The following is a 23,856-nucleotide window of genomic DNA, read 5'->3' as shown; positions in this document are numbered from 1 at the left end:
GCTGTCAAAAGAGAACAGCCAGACTGCTTTGAGCTGAAATGAAGGCAGCAGTAATTAAAATAACCATCTGTTACAGCCAAGGTATGCAGAAGAGCATCTCTGAATGTGCAAAAACATCACAACAAATAGGTGGGCTGCAGCAGAAGACCACACTGGGTTCCACTCCTGTTAGCTAAAAGCAGGTGAGTCACACAGGCTCACCAAAACTGGAATATGCCTGGTCTGATAAGTCTAGATTTTGGCTCAAACCTTCAAATAGTAGGTTGGTGTAAACAACATTAAAGCATAGGTCCATTCTGCCTTGTACCAACAGTTCAGGCTGCTGGGCATGGGTAATGGTGTTGCGTACCTTTGCACTTTGGGCCCCTTAGTTCCAGCTGAACATGATTTAAACACCACGACCTATCTGAGAATTATTGTCCATTCTTTATGTCCACAGTGTACCCATCTTCTGATCACTGCTTCCATCAGTCAACTCAAACTGCTTTCTTCAACATAATGAGTTCACTGTACTCAAACAGCCACCACAGTCACCCGATCTCAATCCAATAAAACACCTTTGGGATGCGGTGGAACAGGAAATTCACATCATGGACGCGCAGCTGACAAACTGTAAGATGTTGTCATGTCAATATGGACCAGAATCTCCGAGGAAAGTTTCCAGCACCTTGTTCAATCTGTGCCACGAATAACTGAGGCAGTTCTGAAGACACAAAAGGGGTCCAACCCAGCAATTTGCAAGGTGTACATAATAAAGTACATCAATCTCTGCCTTTCATGAAACCTTTGGTTTATTATGACGTTTAAATGCAAACTTAAACATAAATTGTATCAAAGCTCTTGGTAATAAAAAGACTAAATGACTGCTCTTTTACAATATCAGTTTACATGACAGTAAATAAATGAAAATTGATACAGATACACATATAAGTGAGTTTGCTTGAGTTTGTATTCATAACACTGTCTTGGAGGACCTGCTTTTAACCATCTATTTTAGTCACATCTGTTTTTACATACTACTATTCATTCATTTCATTTCACAGATGCTTGTTAAGCAAACATTTGATGGTAAATGGCTCTTAAATGTGAATATTTTGCTGTTTTTCTGTCTTACATTATGACAAACTGTATAAGTTTTGGTTTGAAGCACCGGTGGGCCTTCTAAAAGACATTTGAGGATGTTTCTTGGTGCTAAAGCTGTAGTGACTGAGCATATCTAAGCATTAAGTAAAGAGTCTTAAGCACCAGCAATGAACTTTAGTCTGTGAAGATCAAACTTATGGCAATTTGTAATCCACTTTTTCTGAGTGACTGCACTATCACTGCAGTAACTGCCAAGTCATTCATGTATGACAAAATAAATCAATAAGACGCTGCTGAGCATTTGTCTTTCAAAACCACATGTTTTTATTTCATGCACAGCTGAGAACATAAACCACAACAGCACCTCAGAGTAACTTTACAGGTTTGACAGCACCAGTACAGAAGGCAGTTTTAATTGGCTGAACAGCAGGAAAAAGAATAACCGAACTGAAACAAAGAAAGGATTAAAGATCAAGCTGTCACCGCTTCACCCTCAGTTTCAGGCTTTTCTTCTTCCTTTTCGGAATCAGAGGAGGAGGAAGAAGAAGAGGAGGAGGAGGAGGAGGAGGAGGAGGAAGAAGAAGAAGAAGAAGAAGAGGAGGAGGAATCCTTCTTAGTTTTGGACTTCTTGGACTTTTTAGATTTCTTCTTTTTAGCAGAGCTGCTGACTGCAGCCTCTTCCTTGCTACTAGCATTTGTGTCGGCCTGGATGGGGGGTTCCTCCTCCACTTCAGGAGCTTCTGGGGGAGCTGATTGGTTAGAGGGAGCGCTTTCTTGTTTTGCAAGTACTTCTTGTTGTATTGTTTCACCCTGTTCCAGAACGCCATCATCATTACTTCGTTGCTCTGTAAACAAAAAGATATACCTTAGAGGTTGCAAATATACTTTGTGTCCCTTCAGTCTGTTAGTTCCTGTTACATGTTTATAAGTTTGCCAGAGAATCAATAAATATTTGTTTTATTGTTGATTGATTTGCTTGTGAAAATCATTATTAATTTGATTAAGATGTAGAGTTAAAATATAGTGTTATTGCAACGGTCTAGTGCATTTTAGTGATGTGGCTAGCCTTAAAGTGGTAGTTTTGTAATTTTGGGAAATGTGCTTATTTTCTTCCTTGCTGAGCATTAAATGATACATAGCTACCCTTATAATATGTACCTAATGCTAGTTAGTGTAGCACCAAAAGTATCAGTGGGTGACACTATGAAAGCTTTTTTTAATGCTGCTGCAAAAGAAAAAAAAAGTCACAATTTTTGGTTAATATCTTCAGTTTTACTTAATGACTCAGTGATTTCAAGTTCAGTATTTAGAAATTTTCAGGTTAGGAGTGTCAATTTTTTTTTAAGTAATAACTCAAAATTTCACATTTCAACTTTACTCAAAGCTTTGAGTTATGCATGCCAAAACTTTGACTAAACTTGAAATTTTAAATTAGGTATCTTGAAATTTCAAGTTAATAACTCAAAATTCTGAGTTGGGTACAAAATCAATTTAACTCAAAATTTGGGTTAATATCTCAAAAATTTGACATAATGCTTTACATTCTGACATAATGCCTCAAAATTTTGAGTTATGTATCTTGAAATTTCAATTTAATAACTTGAAATTTTGAATTGGGCAACTGAAAATTAATCCATTTTGATTTAGCGCTTCCTGGCAAATGGTTTGTTTTTGTTTTTTTTAAGAAATCAGCTTCCATAGCACACAGCTAGCAAACAAACAGATAGATAGATAGATAGATAGAATATATTTCTGTACAAGAACTGAAATGTTGTTTTTGTCCAAATTAAACTATAGTTTTTAACATAACCTAAGTAGCTGATTCATTATTTTCTTTGTGCTAAGCTAAGTTAAGCTAACTGTCCGCTAGTTATACTTAAGAGACTAAAGTAAGACTTGTAGCTATCTTCTCATCTAATTCTTGGCAAGAAAGTCAGTAAGAATACTTCCCAAAACTATTCATTCAGCCAAAAGTGATGCAAAGGTTAGCATTTAGGTTTCTATTTTATAATTTCTTTTTTTTTTTGTTCACATTTACAGTCCTAAAAGGAAGGACAAGGGTCAAATTCTGGTATCTTTACATTGTTTCCTGTTGGAGTGGAGTCTGGAGTGGAGACCAAACTGAAAGCATCATAGGCAGTAACTGACCCAAGTCTTTTTTAGCGATATTAATCTTGCTGATCAGGTCTCGGCACGTGAATGCGCGATAGACTCATTCATTGTGATTTGACTTTTTTTTCTTGGCAGATCCGAAACTTACCTTGCGGTATTGCATCCGTTAAAGATAACTCAGCGCTGTCAGGGAAGAAAAGCATAAAGAGCTAACACACCGAGTGGGAAATAAGCACACCGTGCCAACATTCACATGGCGTTTTCTCTTAATGTTGAACTGTAAAACTACATTAGGTAAAGATTTGCAGGCTAGAGCCACCCTTACCAGAAAATGCTACAGACATTAAAACACAATGTGGTTTCACCTTAAAGCAACAATACAGGAAATATAAGGAGAATAGTGCCTCTGTTTTCATTCTGAACTACTTATTTTATAGGTATATTGTTACCAACTGCCCTCGCCAGAAATGCTTTGAACAAATAATCAACTTTATTAAAGATGTATTTTCATTTTCTATAACTTCCTGAATTAAATTAAACAAATTACAACAAATCTAAAGATGTGGTTTCATATAGGATGTCAGTCCTTTGGGTAAAAGTGCTGTGTTTGACTTATTATGTATGGAGGTAAGGCACCACGTGACTAAACAGACACTCTGTTGCTACTGCCAGCTGGCAAACCTGTTTAATACCCACAACAGGTTTAAAAGTAAACAGGATGCATCTGCCATCATCCTTACCTTTCAACATCATCAAATAAGCGAGAAAGAAGTTCTTGGTACTGCTCGAGTTCCTTCTCCAGCTTCATCTTAACAGACAGCAGGTTTTTGTTGGAATCTAGCTGTTGCTCCACCTGTTCCCTCACATCTCTGAGGTCCTGCTCCAGCCCAAGAATGATCTTGTTGGATGGCTCCAGGCGATGACCATACTCCATTTTGATGTTTCTCAGGGTTTGCTCCACAGTGCGCAGCTACCAATGAAAAACAAACCTTAAGAATACTCGATATTGATATTTTGTTCATGTTTTCTGTTTCTGTGTCAACAAAAGAGAAAAGTCAATCTTGTCCTGATATTGAGATTGTGTTGCATTTTTTTGTAATGTACTGCATTTGAACAGTCTTGTATTCACTCTTCTGTGCTTACCTTGTTGTTCTTGGTCTGAATCTGAATTTCCAAAGTTTGCTTCTGTTTCTGGAGATCTTTGAGCTCATTCTTTCCAGACTCCAAGGCCTCGTTGTTCTGGGCCTCTTCCACCTTGATGGTTTCAAACTGGGGGAGAAATCATATGATGAAAATAGTGAGATAAACTGAGACAAGGAAGCACATCATTGCCAGCTTTAATCTTCCATACCTTCTCTTTGTACCATTCTTCTGCCTCCTTCAGGTTCTTCTCAGCCACTTTGTCATAATGTCTGCGGACACTCTGGATAACATCACTCAGGTTGTTGTCCTGGGACTTAATCTCCACTGTCACATCTGAGTCCTTGATCTTCTCAAGCAGAGAATCAACCTCCTGCAAGACAAACACAAGTTACAAGTTTCACACAATAAAGCACTGAGTGTGTGACTTTTAACATGCTGGTTTTCCTCCTTACTTTCTTGTGTTCCCTCTTGAGACGCTCAAGCTCATCATTAACCATTTTGATCTCTTCCCTTGTTTGGTCGCAGCTCAGTTTGGTATCTTCTTTAGCCCTCTTCAGATCCTCCAGGTCCTTTTCTAATTCTTTGCATGCCTTATTCTCATCATCCAGCCTGCATCAACAGAAGGAGCATGGCTTCAGACTTTACAAACGCTACCAATGCTATGTTGCTGTTACAAAGTGTCTTTTATTTTCGGAGCCTTTGCCTGAACGGCATTCACACTCACTTGTTCTTGAAGTCTTCATTTGCCAGTTTGCTGTTATCAATCTGCAGCAGCAGCTTTGCATTGTCATCTGTGATGTCTTTGATCTGATCAAATAAGGATATGCATTAATAGTTAGAATTTAAGATTACATTAAAGAAAGTATAGTCAGAAATATATTTGCATGTTAATTCCAAGAATGAAATAAATAAATAAATCTGACCCACCTCCTTTTTGAGGTTATCCAGGGGTTTCAGGATTCCATCCCAATCACGCCCCTCGGGTACTTTCCTCTTGGCCAGGATGTCGTCGATCTCTTTCTGCAGATCGTTGTTCTCCTCCTGAAGCTGCTTCACTCTGTTCAGGTAGCCGGACAGCCGATTGTTCAGGGTCCGCAGTGTCTGCTTGTCGTCACCGGGAGCGACAAGAGTTTCCGGGGCGCTCGGAGCCTCGGAGGCTACGGGCTTGGCAGAAGCTTTTTGGATGGGGGCCGAATCTTTTTCTGTCTGGTTGCCCAGCACTTTGCGCAGTCCATCCAGGGTCGACACGGACGCCTTGGCACCCCTTCCCCCGGCTCCACCAAACATGCTGGCAGCGCTGTTTGAAGGCATGATGATCGTTGCTGGATGAAAGAGTGAGAGAGAGCAGACACTGACACCGAGCGTCAAAGGCCGGAGAGTCGCCTGATGGAGGATACAGGTAGTTCTTATACTTGTTTTTACGCACGAATCCGCCCCCCAGAGACGCCATTGGCCCCGGTGCTCCTGGACAGACTGGTTTAGAGTCGAAATACAAGTATTTCACGTTGACCTTTCCATTTAATATCGCACTTGTCCTCTCGTGATTGGACACACTCAGATCTTGGGGCAGGTGATGGGTTGTACCTGTCCACCTATAAAGCAGGTGATCTGCAGGGCTGCAGGCGCCTTCTCCCCTCACCTGTTCAGCCACACTCCAGCTCTCCGCTTCAAGCTTCAGTATGTCCAAACCAAGAGACTACAGCAGCCAGTCCTACTCCCCCAGCAGCAAGAAGCCGCTCAAAAGCGTCCCGACCGACAGAGTCGATTCATCGGGAAAATTCAAGGAGAAGCAGGAGTTGGTTGGACTCAATGACAAGTTCGTCGCGCTCATTGAAAAGGTTTATTATTATTATTATTATTATTATTATTATTATCATTATTATTATTATTATTATTGGGTTGTTGTTTTTGTCTTTCTTGTTGTTCTTATTTGTCATAGTGCAACTTTTTGGTTTATAATGACATGCCATTTCACAAAAAAATGCTTAACTGGGTAACAACAATTGAATAATGAGTAAATAAATCCAAATCTGATGAATAAGCAGAGAACAAAATAAATAAATTACGCACACACAAAAAAATCCTGTTTATTTGTCCTTCCGTCTCCATCTTCGAGGATTATGTTTTTTGTTATATTTAAATGTTACAATTGCTAGTGTAAAAAGTAAGTCTGCGTCTGCGCACTTTGTTTTTTGCATTTTAATTATTATTAATTTTTTGATTTTTCATTTATAATTATTTTTCTTTTTAAGTGCTTTTACTGCTATTTGAAAAAGTGCAAATGGCCCATGAATACAGTGTTTCCTGTCGGCTCAAACCAATTATATTACCGGAGGCCACAAAAAACAAGTCTATCTGCAGTTCATTTTCTTCATATGCAAATAATCATAGATAGGCCTGCATGTAGGATGCCACCTTGTGGAAAAATGAGAAAACTTCAACGTCTAGGGTCAGCAGTGAGTCGCCATGTTCACATACAGTATGGAGATTAAGGATTCCACAGAGACACATTGTTGTGATGCATTCCTACCCATGTTGTCTGTCCGTGTCTTGTAGGTGAAACACCTGGAGAATGAGAAGAGAAGACTTGAGACAAAGCTGAAGATCCTCAGGGAGCAGGAGGACTACAACGGGAAGGTTGAGTATCTTGTGAAGCAGCTGGAGAACGAGCTGGAGCAGCAGATCGAAACTTTGAAATCCGACCAGAACAAACTGCAGCCTGAGCTGCAGGAGATCCAGGATGAGGTGGATGATACCAAGAAAAGGTCAGCAAATCCCAGGGGGGCTGATTTTACTGAACATGTTGATTGTTGCAAGAAAACTTGTAACTTCATCAGTTTAGCATAATTAGTTTTTCACCTTTTTATTTGGAATTGGTTTCAGGTATGAAGACCAGTTGGCCAAGAGAGCTGATCTTGAGAACGACTTTATTGTGTCTAAAAAGGTACTGTGAGCATTAAAGTTTTATTTCGTCACTGTATCATCACTGGAGGCACATGTATGTATATTTCATGTGTGTGTAACAGGAAGTAGACGAAGGCCACTTGGAGGCAGTAGCTCTGGCTGTGGATCTTGAGGACATGATGAGAACAATGGCCTTCCTCAGGCTGGCATTTGATGAGGTAATTAAAGTGATGAAAATACAGTTAGCGACAGTGAATTAACAGTATTGGTAATTACAGAAATGACAGGTGGTCTAATAAATTTGGTGTGTGTTTGTGTGTGTGTGTCTTTTTCTTTGTCTCCACAATAACTCACTGTCTCCATGTCTGCCACCTGCAGGAGATCAAGGAGCTGGAGTCACGCATCCAGAACAAAACAGTGGTCCTACAGGACAACACCAGACGTTCTCTGGACATGGACCAGTTCATCAAGGCCGTTGAGAATCAATATGCTACCATGGCTACCCGCACCAGGGAAGAGGCTGAGCAGTGGAACCAGAGAAAAGTATTTTTCTATGATTGCTTATATGACATTCAGTCTTACCGCAGATTTTTGTTTTGAGTATTTGATCTCCCTGTTCCCACTTTAGATGGAATCTCTGGTCCAAACTGTAGGAGAGCGCGAGCAAGAAGTGCGCGACATAAAGAGGGAGATTTCAGACTTGCTGCGTCTCATCCAGAGGCTTACAGCAGACCTGGAGAGTCTCAAAAGGAAGGTTGGTTCCCCTTAGATACATTATTTGGACAGTATTTAGTCAGCACGCACATTGTCCATCTATTCACTGCTGATGTTATCTTATCTCTGTTTTCCCATTAGGAAGAGGCCCTCATGAATGACCTCGATGATGCTAGAAAAGAGGGTGAGGAAAATCTCAACAAGGCCCGGGAAAATATCGCTCTGCTGGAAGATGCTTTGAAGCGGACCAGGCAGGACTTGGCTTCACTGATCCGTGATCACCAAGAGCTGCTGAACATCAAGCTGGCAATGGACATCGAGATCAACACCTACCGTAAGCTGCTGGAGGGCGAGGAGCAGAGGTATGTGAGCAGAGGGAGCATCGAAAAACAAAAGAGAAAAAATAATAATAAAATCCAGTATTATCTAAATGTAGTGCTTGTACTAATATCTGTGTCTGCTCTATCTCCAGAATGAGCTACCTAATGCGCCAATCAGGTGAGAACCTTTGTTGTCTACTGACATATAAGTGTATACATTTTTATTCTTTATTTTACTAATTCTGTACAAATTTCCCTTTAATAAAATCAAAAATCTGTATCTTCTAAAGACAGTGGTTCCCAATAGTTTTGGCTCATGATCCCTCATCATGTTCTTTACTCAGGAATAGTTGAGTGAAAATATGAGTGATAATTTTTTTCCGTCCTTTTTTTAGTGTGAATATTGTTGGTGCTAAAATTGCAAAAACTGAGTTCTTACACTTGCAGAATATTGTTCTCCAAGCCCCAGTGTGGGATCTGAGCTCTAGCTTTAAAACCACTGAATATAAAGTGATTAATTTCTTTCTAATAAACCACTAACAAAGCTTTGTCATCCAATAATACATTACTGCTGATCAATGTGACTTTTTCACACGTCCAAAAAGCCCTCAATTTTGGTCATCCAGTAAATCAGTAATGTCAGTAGAAACTAACAGAGAGGTAAATAAATCAAAATGTTAACATATAAAAAAAATCAATCTAAATTGAAAAATAAATAAATGGATACATCAAGAACAAGCCTAACCAGTAACATTCATTTCACACATATCAGCATTCTCATGCTTGATTAATTTTTTTCATCCTACTAAAATCAAACCTCTTTTTTGCTCAGATTTCTAAAAACAAACCAACCAATCCAAGTCCTTACTTGCACGCAGACGTTCACCAGCCGCTGAGGCGATACGTGCCTGCCAAACCGAAAGCCACAGAACCAACCCCCGTTCCGAATATCGCCATCACCACCACCACGCCCACCATTGACCCGGACACCACTATTGTCCCACCAGTGTCCCCCGCCACCAAGAAGCGCCTGTTGATCCGGTTGGAAGTGGAAGAAGGCAAACTTGTGTCTGAAAGCTACCAGTACACTGACTGATTGACTGGGACTGTCTATCGTGCCTCTGTCTGCAGCGTTAGAGTATGTCAGCTCAATCAGTCAGAGTCACCGATGGGGCTTTAAGCCTGTCCCAGCTGACATAGTGCCAGAAGAAGTGTGCCTGGGCTGGTCCAATCCATCACAGGCCGATATCCGCAAACTGTGAATCAATGTGAATGAAAATGTGAAACTAATTCAAACGAAGTTAAATTTATTTAAATTAAATATCCAGATTTTTTAATTTGTTTTTTATATATAATAATCTTTTTTAGTTTGTGTGCTTTCTGGAAGAGTGAGCAGTAACAGCAGCTTCCCGGCAGGTTGAACGTTTACCTAAAAACTGTGCGTCAATGTGTTCGTGTCAAGCAGTGTTTCAGGAAATCTTTTCTTTTCTTTGTTTGCATTCGTAAAGGCTTGTGGTGCTCCATTGTAGTTTTTGTTTTTTCTGTTTCTCTTAAACATTTGTGAGCGAAATAGGAATCGGGCAGCTCTCTGTAAAAACACTGCAAAGGTTTCTCAGCGACATCAGCAGCAAAATAAGGAACTTGGAGGTTCAAAGGTGCAATTAAAGGAGTGGAGAGGACATATATGCATACGTTTCTTCTTAAAGTGACAACAGGGCTTGGAATGGCTTTTCATGTTCTCAACGTAAAAAAAAAAAACTCAAAATGTTTCAGTGTTTCAGTGGTGCTGTAAGCTCTGCATCTTTACACAATGCTGCAAAGGGATTTTTTTTTTCTTAATGTGTGTCTGGGACTTCTTACCTCAGCTTATGCCAAAGTAATCGCAAGTGACATCTATCATTTGGGTGAATGTGTGCAGTGCAATAGCAATAAAATAATTCATGAAGCAAAAATGATTCATGTGTCTCCTGTCTTAATTTCATACTTAATAAGGCACAAAATTATATAAACATATATCCAACCCAATTTCTGGAATTAACCAAGGAATTATCTATTACATTATCAGTGCAGTGATTCATATGTTTCAGCTGACAACAGGTTATTTACTAACTGGGCCCATGTCCTCATTTTAGGTTTGACAGTGTTTTTTAGTAGATAAAGGCGAATGGCTTAAACATGAATTGATCTGCGGTTTGGCCTAACAGCTATTCAACACAGTAATAAAACCTGAAAGGATAATGGTGAAGAATCATCTCTGAGGAAGACAGAAAAAGGTTTGAATGATCGTGAACAGAGATTTGATGAAATCAAATTGTAAGAAATCAACAGTAGAATTCAAAGTTTGGTTTAATAGTGAATGTAAGAATATTTTCAAGCATGCAATGCACAGCCTTAAGAAAACACTTATCAGTGAAGCCAATGAGAAGGTTTCAGTTTGCTAGGGAACATAAATATTGGCGTTGGGAGCAGTGGAAAAAGGTTGTGGCCAAAGTGATAGAAAAATCAGGTTCAGAAGAAAAGTGAATGAAGTTGTGTACCAGTAACGCCTAATGACTACCAGGCAATCCTGTAGGGGCACTGGGGCAACTTACTTTTTTGGGGGGCAACTTGCCCTCTGACTGCTGTAGATATTCATCAGCGTGAGCTATTTAAAATGAATCATTTACAACTTATGAAAAAACATCCTTTGGAAAGCTGCTACAGGGTCTCTACATTCATGTTGGAGCCTTAGCAGACCCACAGCGCCACATTAATGAGACATAATGTCACGCCCCTGGCATTGTGTTGTCTTTGTTCTGCTACTCTGGGTTTCTAGTTTCCTTATTTCATGATTTTGTGTCTCTTCTCTGTTCTGTTTCTGTCCTTATTATAGTTTCTGCATCAGAGTGCCTTCAGTCCTCACTTTTCAATTATCTTTTAATTTCTTCCTGTTTCACACTGCGGGTTTGTCTCGTGTTAAGGTTTTACTTCCTGGTTTTTGTTTCCCTGCTGTGGGATCATCTGCTTTGCCGTCAAGTACATTTTACCTTTACTTGTGTTACCTTTTTCTAATATGTAAGTTTGGTTGATCATCAGAAACATTTAGGTTTAACAAACATATAAAAAATAGGAAATCAGAAAAGCAGCAAACACTTTTTCACACTACTGTATATCGTTGGGCTCATTCTGCACTTGGGTCCTGTCATTCTTTAATGACAGAAAATTTATAAGGGTCTCAGCAAATGTTTTGTTTACTATAATATCAAACTACTTATTAATAGTTTGACATTATATTTATAAAATCTCCAGACCAAAGATGTCAAACTCATCTTACATCATAGGGCCCACACAGCCTACTTTCCACTTTAGTGGGCCAGACCAGCAAAACTCCCTTTTCTGCAGTGTAAAGATGTTTAACTACACATTTAATCTAATTTAATATCAGAAAAAGAATTGCAATTTTAACAGTAGGTCTTGGTTTTTCTACATGATAAAGAAATGATGCTGTAGTTAATGAAAAAAATCTATCAGTAGACATAAACAGATGTGTAAAATTACAGAAAAGGTTCTGGTAGCGTACTAACCAGGCTCTCCTGCAATTACAATTACAGAGTAATTCATGTTTAATAAATCAGAATAAAAAATATTACTATTACAGAAATTTTGGTCTTATTGTTTATCTGTAACATTGGTATGGTATGAATTGCTATGGAGGAGATCTTTATCAGTAGGAGAAGCTGTAAAAACCTATGAACATACAGTTAAAAGTCCAAAATGTGTGCCCTTGTTTACATTTTCCAAAGATGCCCAGTGGGCTGGATTTAAGTCTTTGCCAGGATAATTCTGATTCTGGACCTTGGGCCATATGTTTGACACCCTTGATTTAGACACATTTAAAGCCCAGTGCATATGTTAGGCGAATATATCAGCAGGTCTCCAGCTGATTAAGATAAAAGTGAGTCTTTAGCAGATTAGCTGGAGCCCAGCAGTCTCATCCTGTTCCCTCCTTCCCCTCCTGGTTCTCCTCTGTCTTTCTGATTCATATGTACATGATATTCCAATGTTGGGAACATTGGAACGTGGCTTAGCAAGGCACCTTCCCTTGACTCTGGCTTTACATATGTCAGTTCAGTTCAACCTTCCACTTAATTTGATTTGAGTCTCTTTTCCACCCACATACTGTTTGCAGACATTTAAAACCCCATTTTGATTAACTGGGGAATCAAGCACAACGTGTTCTATGTTTAATCAAGCCTCAAATACAAAGCTAATTTCCCCTGGATGGATCTGTACATACAGGCAGCAGATGTTTCTCGTGCCACCTTTTTGAAAGGATTCACTACTTGCAATGATTTGTCTCATAAAACAGAAACCAGAATACTGTAGTTTTGTGGATTTTTATGTAATAATTATTTTTTTCTTCTTATTTTCACCACATGTCTCTCCTCTGTGTGTTATGCTGCAGAGCATAATCTCTCTAGACGTATTACGGACCCATCTCCCCTCTTGAGCTTTCATACCAGTACATAGATAAATACCGGTGAGGGAAGTAGCAAATATTACGGGGGGAGGGGTGCCAGATGGAAAAAAAACCCTGCAATTTGATGTCCAGAGCGAGCATTACAATGAGCTATGAAATGTACATCTGACACAAGGACACTTCAACAAACCTGCAATTAGTTTGTGTTAGAGAAGATTTACACCCAGCTGTGATATTCTGCAGGCACTCACTGTTTGTAGTAATACAATTCAAATAAACCGCATACTCGACAAACATCAACGTGTTAGTAAGCTGACATTAGCAGTTGTACCAAAGTGGCCGTGCCTAATTAGCTTCAAGGTTGCCAGCAATTTCTTGAGACCAACAAGAGATGGTGGTCTTTGACTTGCAACTTGGTGGTAATTCTCTATTTTAAATCCTCCTCTGAGTCATGCCTAACTTAAATAGGATTTATCCAGCATTTATATTTTTTTCCAGGGCTAACAAATAAAGCCAACAAGGAAGAACTAATAATTGCAATTCCTCTGGTGCCCACTTAAGGCAAAAACCTGTCAGTCCACATAGACTCCCATGTTAAAATTTCCAGAGCTCCAGCAGAAAAGAAATCTGATTTTGCAGTCATTATGGACATGTGACACTGTCAGGCCAAGTGAATATGCCTAGACACACAATCCTGACCATCTGTGTGTCTAGGGCTAGTCCTGACCATCAAGCAATCACCGGTTGCTAGGGGAGAATTTATATTTCATGGCCAGCTGACAAGTGGTGTCTAGAGGTTGTTGGCAATAAATCTGAAGTCAAGTGCTAAAGCCACTAAGCAAAAAATGCGTGAGATGTTTGCTGTTGCTGTGTGAAATTGGCCACAAAGAAGTATACAGTACTGCACCAAAAGCCTTCTTGCAATTACTTTGGTCACTAATAGGTCGCCAGAAATATGAATTGTCTGCAATGCACCTGTCAGGTACTCTCAGAGCGCTAGTAGAATTGCAAAAAGTAAGACAAATGGGAAATGGAAACTATTTGCATTCAAGTAAAAGTTACACCTCATGTGGGCTCCAGCACTGAGGCAGAATATTTATTTTGAAAGCAAATGATTACTGTTTCCAGTCTTCATTAAACTTTTTTGAGTTTTACTACTGTTTGGCTAGTAGTTTGTGAGGGTTTGCATACAAGTAACAAGGTTTTTGGTGCAGCAGCCTGAATGGAAGAGTCGCGTCATCTCCATTCACTCCAGCGGGCCATTTTTTTACAACAACAGTGGACCGTGGAGCCTCACAATAGTGCCAGAAGTTAGCAACATACGCTGGCCGTACTATCAAAATATAGCTGCACAAAAGATTGGGATATATTTTTTAAAGGTAAGATGTTTAAAAGTAAAATCCCATGCTATCCATAGGAGATTTAGATGCTGTAAAAATCAACGGCCTGTCACTTGATTTAAATTTGCTGTGAAGCACTGCTGGAACTATTTGAAGTCTCCTTGCATCACATGACAATTCTAACCATAACCCCTCTGACACAACTTACTCAATGGCTCTACCTCTTTGTTACCAGTTTTACCTAGTGACTGCTAGCAATCTTGAAGAACCACTTGGCAACCAGTTAAAAAATTCTACGTTTCTGACGACTTGACAGATGACTCTTGAGCAATAAGTTCATGATGTCACGAGAGACAACTACAAGGTTGAGACCATTTTGACAAACAGTTACATGCAGCTATATGCTAGCTGTGTGCTAGGCTACAGCTAATTTGAATAACAGAACTGAACCACAATGCTGTTGGAGCATTTTTAAAAGGAACTATCTGAGAAATAATTTGCTGTACTAACACCCAATCCAAGAAGTTTGTTCGTTAGTTTTGGTGAGTGAATTTGTTGCACTTATTTTAGTGAATATATGTATCTGTGTGTTGGACCTGTAAAGTCTTCGATTCACCTTACTTACCAAATTTGCTAGCGTTAGTTGATAACCTAGCAAACCAAAATCTCATTCAAAAATGTTTTCTTCTGTATGGAAAAATGTGCATCTTTTAGGGATTTTTTATTATTAATGCTGAAAGACACCAGTCACTTAAGGTTAGGAAAGTTCGGAATACTTTAAGAATATAATGGAATTGTGCAAATTTAGAAAGTCCAAGCAGAACACAAAAAAAAAACTGTAAGTCCAAAATGCACGTATAAGGCTTTCAGAGGAAATGTTTATTCCAAAGTTCTAAGAGGTAACGTAAGAGGTTCACCTAGAGTTTCATTTACCTAAGCATAGAACATATTTGTACATGCACAAAAACTAAGATTTCTATGAAATAAAAAAACACAGAGTCACTGTTTTTATATTAGTAGTGCCTTATTTCTGTGTCATTCTAAACTGCATAAAATACTAAAAAGCAGATGTATTTCTGGGTGAAAAGTTACCTTCTTCATCTTTGTGAGCTCAATTTGTAATGTTTAACATAAGTCAATTTCAATACCAGTGGAAAAATCTGTGAGCAAGACAGTGAAAAGTTATCAAATGAAGATAGTTTTCTCTTAAAAAAAAAAAAAAGTCCTGCAAAATGTCTATTACAGACTCGATCCTGTGTTTTCAGGATGGTTAAAATTCCTTCCAGAACTTTATCTGCAGAATAACAAAGCTGAGCACTTTATTCGCTTTTATACTTCTTTAGTCTTATTTGGTTCCAGTCTTCACCTTTCTAGTTATCTTTGCTAATACATGGATATGCCTAACAATGGTAAACTTCCAAACCTAGGAGCAATAGTGGTAGAACATTAGGGGACATTTTTTTTTATTAAAACACTGATAAATAAGTGTCCACACAGTCTATGTAGATGTCGGGGGTTTTCTGCCATAGAGCCACATTTCTTATTTCTCTTTCAGTGGTCCATTGGCTTTCTGTAGAATATATTCATAAATATTTAGATAAACCAGTATTATTTCAGACTGTGGCTTCCTCTGATGCCTGTGTCCTTGGCCTCCACCTGTCTCTGAGTTTCTGGAGAAGTTTTAACGCAGGTTCTGTGTATTGCCTGTTGGCCAAGCCAAGCACAATTGGCACTACAGCCATGCTTCCGATACCAGTGCAGGACAGCACAATGTGAGTGGTAGAACTCCGCTTGGAGTCGCTGACCACCAGTGCTATGGAGACATGCATGTAAATGAGGTAGGGAACCCAGCAGGCGAGAAAAGTCAGCGACACTGCAACCACGCAGCGCGTGTACCGCAGGTTCAACTTTTGCTCCTGGTCAGAGGCCTGATTTCCTCGCTCCACCGAACGGTGGAGGCGGCATATGTCCTTCAGCTGGCCTCGGGTGATCCACAAAACATGGCCGGTCATGGCGGCGATGGCAAGAATAGCAGGTAAAACAAGTCCATACACCTCCAGGAAGATAAAAGCATTGGGGAACACCCTCTTGTACGAGCAACAGCTGGTTGTATTTGTTAAGCAGTTTGAAAATGCCGTTAAATTTTGGGTACTTTCACAGCAACTGTTGAAATCTGGTCCTGTCCAGTTATTCCAACCAAAGGCAGGTAGAGATGCATACAAAAGTGCCGGAGTCCACACCACAAGCAGCGTTAAGGGAAAACTGCGATGCATCCACAGGTTACTGTAATGCAGGGGGTCAATAATGCATATGTAGCGCTCATAGTGAACCATTACCAGGTTGAAAAGGAACGCCAAGAAGAGGAAATTTGGGAACACGTGAGCCACCAGACAGGAGCTAAAACTTAAATGCCTGTTCAGACCCATCAGCGGTATGAATGGCAGCGCCACGCCCGTACACAAGTCGGCTACTAACAGGCTGAGGAAGAAGTAGTTGGGCGTGTTGTGGAGTTGGCGGTTCCAGGAGATGCCCAAGATGATGACGAGGTTGGCCAGGATGATGGAGGTCGACAGGGGAATAGTGATGATGTAGATGAGTTGCTCTTCAGAGAGCAGAACGTAGGAGTCGTCAAAGTCCATCATTAGTATCTATAAACAGATATCTGCATATGAATATGCAGACTCTGTCAGCAGGGGAAAAGATTTTTGGTATAAGCTGTTTGTAGTTTGAATACCACAGACCAGTCGTGTGTAATCAGGACTGGGTTGCTTTCAATTAAACAGTCCACTAGGAGACCAATGTCAAAACCACCTACTATCATATATCAGCAAGTTTAGGTTTCGTCAAACTAGCTAACGGTTCTCAGATTGACCCATTGTAGGTCACTTCCTTCAACTTCCTCTCATCTGTAGTCAGCCGTCAAGGTACCCTGTAAGGAATGAGAAACAATGATAGTATAAGAAGTAGAGACCAAAAAAATCTGAAAAATAATTGTTAGAAGTGAGAGAGCATTTGCTAACCTATATGGAGTACATGTGGTTTGTTATTTGTGGAGAAGCATAAGGAGGCTTGAAAGGGAAAGAAATGCAGGTGAAGAAAGATCAATTATTAACAATTTGGTTCCTGTTCTGGTTTCACAAAAGTGAGACCAGAACAGGAAGAGAATGATGCCTGAATGCTGAGTAGATAAGGGTTAACTGTAAAAAAGTGTAAGACCTACTAGAAACAACATAAAATAAGTTCAAAAGCAAAACTAACCAGAATTTAACTAAACTATGATAACAACAAACAACAACCAAGCCTTGTTCGTCTTACACAACAATGTATTGTCAGAAATATGATTTAAAAGTTTCTCATTTGTTTAACAGGGTCACCATTTTAGTGACTATGTGTCTTAAAGTTATTTCAAGCTTTTAACCAGGTCATTTGAGCCTATGTGGTCACCACAAACCTCCAGAGGCAACTCGGGTCTACTGCAGATAGTGAGGTAAAATTTAAATTGATTTATTCCCTCTATGGAGGGCCGATGAGGAATTTGGTCTCAAGGACCAAGGAAAAGTCGTAATGCCTCCAGAACCTAAACAAAAGGAATGAAAATCTAAGCACGTTTCAATCAGATGAAGTTGACATGAAAGTGACAAAGTGGAAAAGGAAATTAGCGTGAGTACACACTGTGCTATGTTCAGCGAGCTTGCTATTTATATTTAGATCTAGAGATCGCATTTTACTCTCGTATGAGTGAGCAGCTGAGTTAGACGAGCAGTCCGACAAAGTGTTTTACATTAAAAAAACTCACCCAGGACAAGTTAAATGATCAAGAAAAACGCCAACAGCTGTAGCCTGCAGTGTTGGATACGAGGCACATGTCATTTAATAATTCATCAGCTGGGACTCTGCAGTTACAACTGCTTTCGTGTGTATTATAATTCACAGAGTGATGCACATCCTGTCACAGTTAGTTTATTGTCAGGGGAAAATGTGCAGATTCTCACAGTGACCTACAATAAACCACGCCTATGTGCTGCACGCATGTTTTATATCACCTGGTTTAAATCCTTTGAAAATAAAAGTTTTATAGCCGTTCAAAACAGGAGCCTTTTCTATAACCGTCCAACAGTTTTTACACAGTAATGCACTTTATATATGACACATGAATGTTTCCAGCATTCATATACATGTAAAAAACTCGGTGATGGGACTTTAATGGTATCAAAGTCCTGTTACAGTCTTAGCAAACAGTGTCTTTAAAAGGTCTTAAAAGGCGAATACACAAAAACACATTGATTTTTTTTAACAACACCGCCTTAATGTGTTATAATGCTTTCCGAGAATCTTTGAGGGCTTCTTGAAATTATTTTTCAAGTCGTTTTCCAGAGCTTTCCACTATTAAAAAGTGCTCAGGAGCAAAACCAGTCTTGCACAAAATAAAATTGTGTTGTTTTAAACGGTACATTTTTAATGGAGAAAAATATTAGATCACAGCAGAACAGCATTGTCACCACATAACATGTCAGTATGTCAAATAAAACATGTTTCTGAAACAGAAAAACAAAAGCATCAATAAAGCCTTTACCTTTTTGTGATGAATAGTCCAGTCATGTATCGTTTGTGAGGAGAATTTAAAATTAAAGTTTAATGCAGTCCACTCTCCTCTTCTGGTAACTTATTGTTTCTCCTTCGTATCATACCCAGCAGCTATAAACACTAACAAGATGCACCATAAACTAATACTTCTTTACCCTTTAAGATCTCTTCAGTAAACCTGACCCCCAGCAGCCTTTGCAAAACCTAACCACAAACTAAAAAAGAGGCAGAGTGAGCAGCCAAGTGTGTGGCTTCCTCTCTGATACTTTAAAGGGGAAGTGCACTCTAAAAGGAGGAGGCGGCAGTTATGCTAAAAGTGTCTTTTCCTGAGGAGGAGCTGCTGAGGATGAGGCCCCAGAGCCCACTAACCGTTGACCATCTAATTCAATTTTTTGTTGGCTCTTACATTAATCAACCCAGCTATTTTGCTCCACTGTTCATGAATGAAAGAGGATAACACTGTTATCACTGCAGCCTTAAAAAGATAAGAACATTCCAGGTTACTATCAGCCAGCACGGCATGTGAACCACCTCCATCTTTCCATTTTAGCTAAAGCAAATAATGAAATTAAATCAGTTTCTTTTATATATCAATTTATAAGTTTATATATCACTTATTATTTTTTGACATAAACCTGCATTATCTCTTTATGCTTCATGATACTTTTTAGTTAAATAGGCTGCAGTCAGCAGACTAACAAAAATCTGTTTTCAATATTATTATTATTGAATATTTATGTGCTTTAAAAGACACTCTATATGATTGAGATCTGGTGATTGTGGATTACACTGAAATCTTTTTCATGTTGAAGAAACCAGTTTGGGATAATTTGAGATTTGTTACATGGCACGTTATCCAGTGGAAGTCATTAAGACTGTGGTCATAAAGAGATGGACATGGTCAGCGACATTACCCAGGTAGGCTGTGGCACAGTTGATACTAAGGGGTCCAAAGCATGCAGGGACTATATCACCACACCATTACATCTCCAGCAGTCTAAACCATTGATATAAGTCAGGATGGATCCATAGTTAGAAGTTGTTTTTACCAAATCTGAATGTCACAGCAAAACCTCACCAGGCCATGGATAGATTTTTTGGTCCCCTATCGACCAATTTTGATGAGCCTGCGTATAATTGTATCATCAGATTCTTGCATTTACCTGACAGGATTGGTAAGTGGTATGGTCCACTCTTTTGCTGTTGTAGCCCATCTGTTTCAAGGTTCGAAATGTGGTCCATTCAAAGATGCTCTTCTACAACTGTTGCTTGTAGCAAGTGGTTAGAGTTACCTTCCTTTCAGCTCAAAGCAGTCACGCCATTATCCTTTGACTTCTGACGTCAGCAACGCATTTTCACCATGAGAACTGACGCTCATTACATAGTTTCTCTTTTTTAGGCCATTTTGTTCAGTTGCTAGAGATGATTGTGTGTTAATATCCCAGTATAGCAGCAGTTTGTAAAATGTTCAGAACAACCCATCTGGCACCAACAACCATGTCACATTTAAGTCACTTAAATCACCTTTCTTACTGACACTAAGTTTGAACGTTTGCAGGTGGTCTTGATCATGTCCACATGTTTAAATGTATTGATTTGCTGCCATGTGATTGGCTAATTAAGGATTTGGTACATTCCTATTGTTTTCAGTATAATGAACTACAATGACGTTATTCCTATTTAATATGTTTGGTTTTTTTAAATTGCTGCTCCAAAACACGAGACAGGTGTTTTTTTACATTTCTGTTACCTTTCTTTTTTAAAGCCACAAAAACAGATCATTTTGTCATGTTTCTGTCATTGTACCTAGCAATGCCATCAGTACTTGTAAGCAGGTCAAAACAAATGGTAAGATAAGAAGATGTGACCTATACATACAATAGTGTATACAACAGAATTCATAACAGCTGTGACACATGTATAATATTTAATCTCAGTGGTGGATGGAAGACCAGAAGCGACCTGCTTTATTAGCCAAACACAGAGTCCTCCTTCCCTTCTACTTTTGTGCAGACCTAGGGTTGTATTGATGGACGAGCTCCAATCAGATAATGGGTTTTAAACAAAAACGTTCCTGAGGCCGGGGGCGTCTAGAGAGACACTACACAGAGAGGACAAGAAAGCACAACATCTTCACATAACAAATGAGAAGATGGTGCATCTTGGCTTTCCCGGAAAACCAGATCCTACTCACCATTAAATCAATGATCTACTGGTTTATTATTATATACAATGGAAAAATGTAATGTGGTCGGGATAATTGTGCCCAGCTGGCAAAGGAGATCAATGCTGGCTTCTGTGGAACTTTTCTCTTTGTTTTGTCACTAATTTTTTTTTTACATCTTTTGTTTTCTATAATTTTTTCACCTAACATTTATTTTTGAATTATTTTAACAACATAAAAAAGGCCAGTTATTGACATCACTTTAAAATATCTGTTTCTTATGAAACCAGTTTTTTGTAAAAGTTCTATTACAAACAATTACTATGCATTTTTGGATTACCATTAATGATATTACATAAATATGTCTAATTCTCTGAACCACACAAACAAGCAAACAAAATGGTAAATTGTGATATAATAACAATGTGCAGCGACACTTTAGCTAGCTGAGTGGTTGGTTAGGCTAAACCCATTCAATACTTTCATGTTTAAAATACTTTTGACTCAATTTTAATTCTTCACTATAGAAACACACTTTGTCGTACCACATAAAACACCTGCATTTTAAATGATACTGTTAAAATAAAAGTAACAAAGCTAATTTACTCTACCTTAGCTAAAAGCTAGCTAGCCTTGCTTGGTAAGTAGGTGAACTGTCATAGAATACCAAGGATTTACGTATTTTAATATGCGTAATTTATCAATGAACCATTCATGTATAAGTTACATAAATACTTTAGAAATCTGTTAAAAACTTCAAACTAAAACATACATCGTTACTTATAAGGCAAGTAACAACATGAATATAAATTTTAATACAACAACAACAAACTTTTTTATATAGCACATTTAAAAACCAGTGGTATACCAAAGTGCTTAACATACGAGAGGGTCAAATGTAAGTAGTAGAGAAAGATGAAGGCCATGGCAGAGTACCAAACATGCTAGCAGGTTGATGGCACTAAAAACACAGAGACAAAAGAAATACATATAAAAGCATAATACAACAATATGTGTAAAAGATAAAAGAGTCAAGAAAAATTTAAAAATAATTAAAAGTAGTTCAAAATAGAACAAAAGTAGCAACAAGCATTAAACTAACTAACAAACAAGCATTAACCGGTAGAAAAGGTGAGGTTAAATAAATAGGTTTTTAACCGCGACTTAAAGGATTGAATAGAATTAGACTCGTAGATAGCAATGGGGAGGTTATTCCACAGATCAGGTGCAGCCAAGGCAAACGCTCGGTCACCTCTAGTCTTCAGCCGGGAGCTAGGCTGTACCAAAAGTAACTGGGAAGGTGATCTTAGTACTCTAGCAGGGGTGTATAATCTAAGTAGTTCACTGAGGTAACTTGCCGCTATATTGTTATTAATTTTAAAGGTGAGCAGCAGGATTTTGAATTGAATACGATATTTAATGGGGAGGCAATGCAGGTCGGCATGGACAGGGGTAATAGAAACACGCTGCCCAGTACCAGTAAGAAGACGAGCCGCCACATTCTGAACAATTTGCAGTCTATGGAGAAGAGTAGAGTTGAGCCCAAAGTAAAGTGAGTTGCAATAATCCAACCTAGATGTCACGAAGGCGTGGATAAGCTATTCCAGGTCCTTGTGCGGGACATAATGTCTGGCCTTGCAAATAAGACGCAATTGATGAAAGCAGGATTTGACCACAGTAGGCACTTGTTTGTCGAATTTAAAGGAGCTGTCCAATAACACACCCAGATCACTAACAGTGTTGGTAAGAAAACTAGCAAAGGAACCAAAGGCGTCAGAGTTGGCCACGAGGGATATTACTGTCAAACAAGATGATTTCAGTTTTCCTGTAATTTAGGATAAGAGAGTTACCTGAGAGCCATTCTCTGACCTCACACATACACTCTCGAAAACAGTGCAAAGACATGGCAGGATCATCAGTTAATTCGAAATAGATCTGTATGTCATCAGCATAACAATAAAGTGCAATGTTGTACATCTCAAAGGTTGCACCTAAGGGCAGCATATACAGTGAGAAGAGCAGGGGACCCAGGACAGATCCTTGAGGTACGCCGCAGGAGACAGGCACAGGAGAGGAAAAATAAGGGCCCAAATTGACCAAGAAAGACCTATTAAAAAGGTATGACTTAAACCAATCTAGGGCAGCGCCTCTAATGCCTACTGTGTGTTCAAGCCGTGCTAATAGGATGTTATGATCTACCATATCAAAGGCCGAGGCTATATCTAGTAGGACCAGGACTGCAGAGGGTCCAGAGTCAGCAATCAGGAGGAGATCGTTGAGGACTCTAAGCAACGCCGTTTCAGTGCTATAACAGGATTTGTAAGCAGACTGAAATTTATCATTAATGGCATTCACATTCACATAATACCCAAATTTGAGCCAGCAGGTTTAATCATGCATAATGTTCAACCACTAAACTTATTCATCCTATTCACCAATCTAATAAATAACTGTAATTTGGCATGTTAATCAAAGATAGTAATATTCTTTACAATTTTTTCTTTTTTTTTTATAAAACGGTAAATTTGAAAATTCACGGATAACAACAATAATTATATCTTATAACATTTAAATTAAAATGCTTGCATATACCTGTGAATTTACCGTTAAAAAACATAAAAATGATTTTGTTCATTAATAATATGGTTAATTAAGGGGAACTGTAACAAAAACCTTACACTGGGTGGAGCACTAATAACTTTTTTTAAATGCCACATGTAGATCTAAAAAAAATATTTGGCTTGTAGATTTCTTTCACATCCCTTACTCTAATAATTGAGCACTACAAGATTTTACATACCAACTTTTAACCTTTCTTAGCAAAAAGAAGAAAATTTCATTGAGGTTATGTAGCTCACATATACACTGATTCCTGAAGCTTCTTCTTCCCCTGACTGTTTCTGTGGTTACTGCTCTCTGCCCTTGTAAGGTGGTATTGTTAATGGGTTTGTCACTTGCCTCCTGTTCCTCCACCTATGTTTACCTTGGCATTAGCACCTGCCTTTCTCTGCTCGGCCAATTTGTTCAGCATCT

At 38.9% G+C, this 23,856-nt stretch overlaps 3 protein-coding genes across 9 annotated transcripts; 1 reads left to right on the top strand and 2 right to left on the bottom strand.

Moving 5' to 3' along the window:
- Positions 1 to 1,377: 1,377 nt before the first annotated feature.
- LOC100701505 (keratin, type I cytoskeletal 18) lies at positions 1,378 to 5,792 on the bottom strand. Of its 2 annotated transcripts, XM_005463078.4 has the most exons (8): positions 5,266 to 5,792; positions 5,063 to 5,145; positions 4,791 to 4,947; positions 4,547 to 4,708; positions 4,339 to 4,464; positions 3,936 to 4,165; positions 3,344 to 3,378; positions 1,378 to 1,928 (listed from the first exon to the last, which is right to left on the bottom strand). In XM_005463078.4, exons 1-8 carry the CDS (start codon positions 5,647 to 5,649, stop codon positions 1,555 to 1,557), a joined length of 1,551 nt encoding a protein of 516 aa, XP_005463135.1. In that variant the 5' UTR covers positions 5,650 to 5,792; the 3' UTR covers positions 1,378 to 1,554. The 2 variants fall into 2 exon arrangements, with proteins under 2 accessions (XP_005463135.1, XP_019207410.1); XM_019351865.2 differs by lacking the exon at positions 3,344 to 3,378 and having other exon boundaries at positions 1,785 to 1,928.
- Positions 5,793 to 5,877: 85 nt separating this feature from the next.
- Positions 5,878 to 10,231, top strand: LOC100701777 (intermediate filament protein ON3). Of its 2 annotated transcripts, none has more exons than XM_003458088.5 (9): positions 5,878 to 6,176; positions 6,895 to 7,103; positions 7,222 to 7,282; positions 7,365 to 7,460; positions 7,621 to 7,785; positions 7,871 to 7,996; positions 8,098 to 8,318; positions 8,429 to 8,454; positions 9,155 to 10,231. In XM_003458088.5, exons 1-9 carry the CDS (start codon positions 6,018 to 6,020, stop codon positions 9,370 to 9,372), a joined length of 1,281 nt encoding a protein of 426 aa, XP_003458136.1. In that variant the 5' UTR covers positions 5,878 to 6,017; the 3' UTR covers positions 9,373 to 10,231. The 2 variants fall into 2 exon arrangements, with proteins under 2 accessions (XP_003458136.1, XP_005463134.1); XM_005463077.4 differs by having other exon boundaries at positions 9,109 to 9,297.
- Positions 10,232 to 14,933: 4,702 nt separating this feature from the next.
- Positions 14,934 to 18,914, bottom strand: LOC100702050 (G-protein coupled bile acid receptor 1). 5 transcript variants are annotated; one of them, XM_019352171.2, is made up of 3 exons: positions 18,649 to 18,914; positions 16,891 to 17,004; positions 14,934 to 16,758 (listed from the first exon to the last, which is right to left on the bottom strand). In XM_019352171.2, exon 3 carries the CDS (start codon positions 16,715 to 16,717, stop codon positions 15,689 to 15,691), a length of 1,029 nt encoding a protein of 342 aa, XP_019207716.1. In that variant the 5' UTR covers positions 16,718 to 16,758; positions 16,891 to 17,004; positions 18,649 to 18,914; the 3' UTR covers positions 14,934 to 15,688. The 5 variants fall into 5 exon arrangements, with proteins under 5 accessions (XP_019207716.1, XP_005463136.1, XP_013121475.1 ...); XM_005463079.4 differs by having other exon boundaries at positions 14,934 to 17,004; XM_013266021.3 differs by lacking the exon at positions 18,649 to 18,914 and adding an exon at positions 17,872 to 17,991 and having other exon boundaries at positions 14,934 to 17,004.
- Positions 18,915 to 23,856: the final 4,942 nt, after the last annotated feature.

The sequence above is a fragment of the Oreochromis niloticus genome, linkage group LG23, assembly GCF_001858045.2.
Source record: "Oreochromis niloticus isolate F11D_XX linkage group LG23, O_niloticus_UMD_NMBU, whole genome shotgun sequence".
NCBI lineage: Eukaryota > Metazoa > Chordata > Actinopteri > Cichliformes > Cichlidae > Oreochromis > Oreochromis niloticus.
This window is presented reverse-complemented; position numbering and strand designations above follow the sequence as displayed.

Bases quoted from the DNA above. Each gene is read 5' to 3' on its own strand.
- LOC100702050 (XM_005463079.4), bottom strand. From the start codon at position 16,717: ATGATGGACTTTGACGACTCCTACGTTCTGCTCTCTGAAGAGCAACTC.
- LOC100701777 (XM_003458088.5), top strand. From the start codon at position 6,018: ATGTCCAAACCAAGAGACTACAGCAGCCAGTCCTACTCCCCCAGCAGC. The intron at 7,461-7,620 runs GTAATTAAAGTG...TGCCACCTGCAG, and splicing joins TCAGGCTGGCATTTGATGAG to GAGATCAAGGAGCTGGAGTC. The intron at 7,997-8,097 runs GTTGGTTCCCCT...TTTTCCCATTAG, and splicing joins TGGAGAGTCTCAAAAGGAAG to GAAGAGGCCCTCATGAATGA.
- LOC100701505 (XM_005463078.4), bottom strand. From the start codon at position 5,649: ATGCCTTCAAACAGCGCTGCCAGCATGTTTGGTGGAGCCGGGGGAAGG. The intron at 5,146-5,265 runs GTGGGTCAGATT...TTATTTGATCAG, and splicing joins TGGATAACCTCAAAAAGGAG to ATCAAAGACATCACAGATGA. The intron at 4,465-4,546 runs GTATGGAAGATT...TTTCTCCCCCAG, and splicing joins AAGAATGGTACAAAGAGAAG to TTTGAAACCATCAAGGTGGA.